The sequence below is a fragment of the Nerophis ophidion genome, linkage group LG11 (assembly GCF_033978795.1).
Source record: "Nerophis ophidion isolate RoL-2023_Sa linkage group LG11, RoL_Noph_v1.0, whole genome shotgun sequence".
Taxonomy (NCBI): domain Eukaryota; kingdom Metazoa; phylum Chordata; class Actinopteri; order Syngnathiformes; family Syngnathidae; genus Nerophis; species Nerophis ophidion.
The window spans coordinates 6,614,748-6,618,269 of NC_084621.1; the positions used below are offsets into that span (position 1 = coordinate 6,614,748).

A 3,522-nucleotide genomic window follows, 5' to 3' on the forward strand; every position below is an offset into this window, starting at 1 on the left:
AAAGTAGCCAACTGTGCATGAATAAACAAAAACTTACTTGGCATGGCATAAAAAGAAGAGAGGCATTGCACCAAACAAGCAAGACTTACTGTGGCAAAAACAGAGCATGGAACGAACAACGACGCCAGCCGACTGCCTGGCAACTACAAGCTTAAATAATAGTGACATGATTAACACAGGTGCGTGAGTCCAAATAAGTACAGGTGAAACTAATGAGTTGTCATGGAAACTAAAAGAAACCAGAGTGCGCATAAATCAGGAACTAATGGAGTAAAAAAAAAAAGAAAACCGAATATAACTAAAGAAAACATGATCCCAAGACATGGAGAGTGTACTTTATATCTGCAGGCCACAAATAGGACACCCCGGGCTTAGTACACAATGCAGGCAGGCTGCTGATGGATCCACACTAATTGCTCACTTCTATACTGCAGCCTAAGGCAAAAAGCCGTGTTAACACCAAGTGGTCCAGTCCACATCCGTCTGTCCTGGTTTGGCAGTTTAAATTGAAAAATATTTGTTCTCTTATTCTACCTTGAACAATAGATGATGCCACAAAATGAACCGGTTGATGAAAATGTCACAGAATTACACCCGAGAAAGCCTACAAAGCCTTTACTTTCCTGAGGGCTACTTGTGTCAAAACATGAGGTAACAGAGCACACTCCGTGTTTCCTGAAGAGTGTTCTGCTTTTGAAATGTGAGCCTTTTGCTGGGACCACTTACATGCTTTAGGGTATTGTCCTTTTTCCAGCTCTTGCGTGTAATTAAGTGAATAGTTTCTAGCAGGCTGGCTTGTACTCGTCATCCATCTGTCAGTTTGGACAGGAAGTTATCTAACGCCAGGGTGTAGAATGACCAAGCCCCTCCCCCTCTGCACCAGGCTGGAACTTTATCCCAGGATCCCCGTGTCACCGCGGGAACTTGCCAACACTGACATTGGATATTTCAACATCACTTACTTGACGTAGGCTTTTAATCTTTTGGATTAGGTGGAGCTTAACAACACCTCAACTTAAGAGTGTTTTGAGATAAGAGCTGTCTCTCGGCTAATTGTTAGGCTTTAAGTGGCTGGCAGATATTTAACATAATAGTGAGAGTCCAGTCCATAGTGGATCTAACATAATAGTGAGAGTCCAGTCCATAGTGGATCTAACATAATAGTGAGAGTCCAGTCCATAGTGGATCTAACGTAATAGTGAGAGTCCAGTCCATAGTGGATCTAACGTAATAGTGAGAGTCCAGTCCATAGTGGATCTAACATAATAGTGAGAGTCCAGTCCATAGTGGATCTAACATAATATTGTGAAAGTCTAGTCCATAGTGGATCTAACATAATAGTGAGAGTCCAGTCCAGAGTGGATCTAACATAATAGTGTGAGAGTCCAGTCCATAGTGGATCTAACATAATAGTGAGAGTCCAGTCCATAGTGGATCTAACATAATAGTGAGAGTCCAGTCCATAGTGGATCTAACGTAATAGTGAGAGTCCAGTCCATAGTGGATCTAACATAATAGTGAGAGTCCAGTTCATAGTGGATCCAACATAATAGTGAGAGTCCAGTCCATAGTGGATCTAACATAATAGTGTGTGAGTCCAGTCCATAGTGGATCTAACATAATAGTGAGAGTCCAGTCCATAGTGGATCTAACATAATAGTGAGAGTCCAGTCCATAGTGGATCTAACATAATAGTGAGAGTCCAGTTCATAGTGGATCTAACATAATAGTGTGAGAGTCCAGTCCATAGTGGATCTAACATAATAGTGAGAGTCCAGTCCATAGTGGATCTAACATAATAGTGAGAGTCCAGTCCATAGTGGATCTAACATAATAGTGAGAGTCCAGTTCATAGTGGATCTAACATAATAGTGTGAGAGTCCAGTCCATAGTGGATCTAACATAATAGTGAGAGTCCAGTCCATAGTGGATCTAACATAATAGTGTGTGAGTCCAGTCCATAGTGGATCTAACATAATAGTGAGAGTCCAGTCCATAGTGGATCTAACGTAATAGTGAGAGTCCAGTCCATAGTGGATCTAACATAATAGTGAGAGTCCAGTCCATAGTGGATCTAACATAATAGTGAGAGTCCAGTCCATAGTGGATCTAACATAATAGTGTGTGAGTCCAGTCCATAGTGGATCTAACATAATAGTGAGAGTCCAGTCCATAGTGGATCTAACATAATAATGAGAGTCCAGTCCATAGTGGATCTAACATAATAGTGTGTGAGTCCAGTCCATAGTGGATCTAACATAATAGTGAGAGTCCAGTCCATTTTGAGACCAGCAAGAGACCATCCCATTCTGTTGCTACAATTGTTGCATTGGCTCTGATTACAAATGATTATTCATAGATTATTTTAAAGGAAATAAATAAATGTACATTTGAGGTGAAACATATTTGTATTTGATCTTAAGAAGTAAATAAAATACATTTCTATCTGCACAAATAGGACTGGTAAGCACGGCACTGAGAGCTGTCCGTGGTGCTGAATCCATTTTAAACCCTTTTTGGTTCTGTTTATTATTCTTAAACTCATCACAAGTCAGCTATATTAATTAGAATATATATTCTTTTCAATCCTTGTACTAGATGTATCATTTAATCATGTTTAATTAGAATTGATGAGTGAAGATGTTTGTACCTGCAGCAGAAGCCGCTATCTGCTCCATGTGGGACTCCAGCACGTCCGGGTCCCTGGAACTGTAGGCTCCAAGTTCGGGGTAGAAACTGGATCCGATGTCCTCGGGGGGCAGGTGTCTCCCCCTCGGGTAGCTGGACGCGATCTTCGGGTCCCAGTGCGGCACCAGGACGTGGTCCCAGTGCACACACTTGCCGTCCACCTGCGGGCTTCCGTACCACACGTAGTAGAAGATGTGCACGTCGTCGAAGATGGATCCCTCCGGACCGGAGTTCTGCACAGCGGGTTTAGTGTCCTGGTGACCCGGCGAGGAGGAGGAGGACGAAGACACCGAGCGCCGGTCCAGCTTCCCGGGGAGCTCCAGATTCGGAACCAGATCCGACCACCCGTCGCCGGCCTTGAGGGTCCTGAGTCCCATCATGGTTCCGAAGACGAAGAGAGCGAAGAGAAAGAGACCCACGCACGCTCTCCGCCGCAGTCTGCCCATGCTCGCCCGGTACCGGCGGCTCTGACCTCTCCGGTTCTGCTGTTTATAGGCGCGGACCCAACATCTCCATCTCCCGCGGCTCTGCGCGCCAAGAAGTCTTTCAAAGTGACGGCGGCGCTGGAAACTGCTGTTGTGGCGCCAGAGAAATGTCAGGCGTGTTGTGTTTCCGGTTCGGGCGGTCCGTTAATGACGTGTACTGACATCTAGCGGACGAGGTGGGGAAGTGCTGTGCTACGTCACTTGTGTGTGAGTTCAGAGACACTCGGACATCATGCAATCTGTGCTACGTCACTTGTGTGAGTTCAGGGACACTCGGACATCATGCAATCTGTGCTACGTCACTTGTGTGAGTTCAGGGACACTCGGACATCATGCAATCTGTGCTACG

The 3,522-nt window shown here is 44.9% G+C and overlaps 1 protein-coding gene across 2 annotated transcripts in view; it reads right to left on the minus strand.

The window, feature by feature from the left end:
- maneal (mannosidase endo-alpha like) overlaps nucleotides 1–3,305 on the minus strand; it is a 20,357-nt gene extending 17,052 nt beyond the window's left edge. For both annotated transcript variants that reach the window (XM_061914993.1, XM_061914992.1), the window contains exon 1: nucleotides 2,651–3,305. In XM_061914993.1, the coding sequence (XP_061770977.1) occupies nucleotides 2,651–3,134 (484 nt within the window). In that variant the 5' untranslated portion in view covers nucleotides 3,135–3,305. The remainder of the gene's footprint in view (nucleotides 1–2,650) is intronic.
- Between the last annotated feature and the right edge of the window lie 217 nt (nucleotides 3,306–3,522).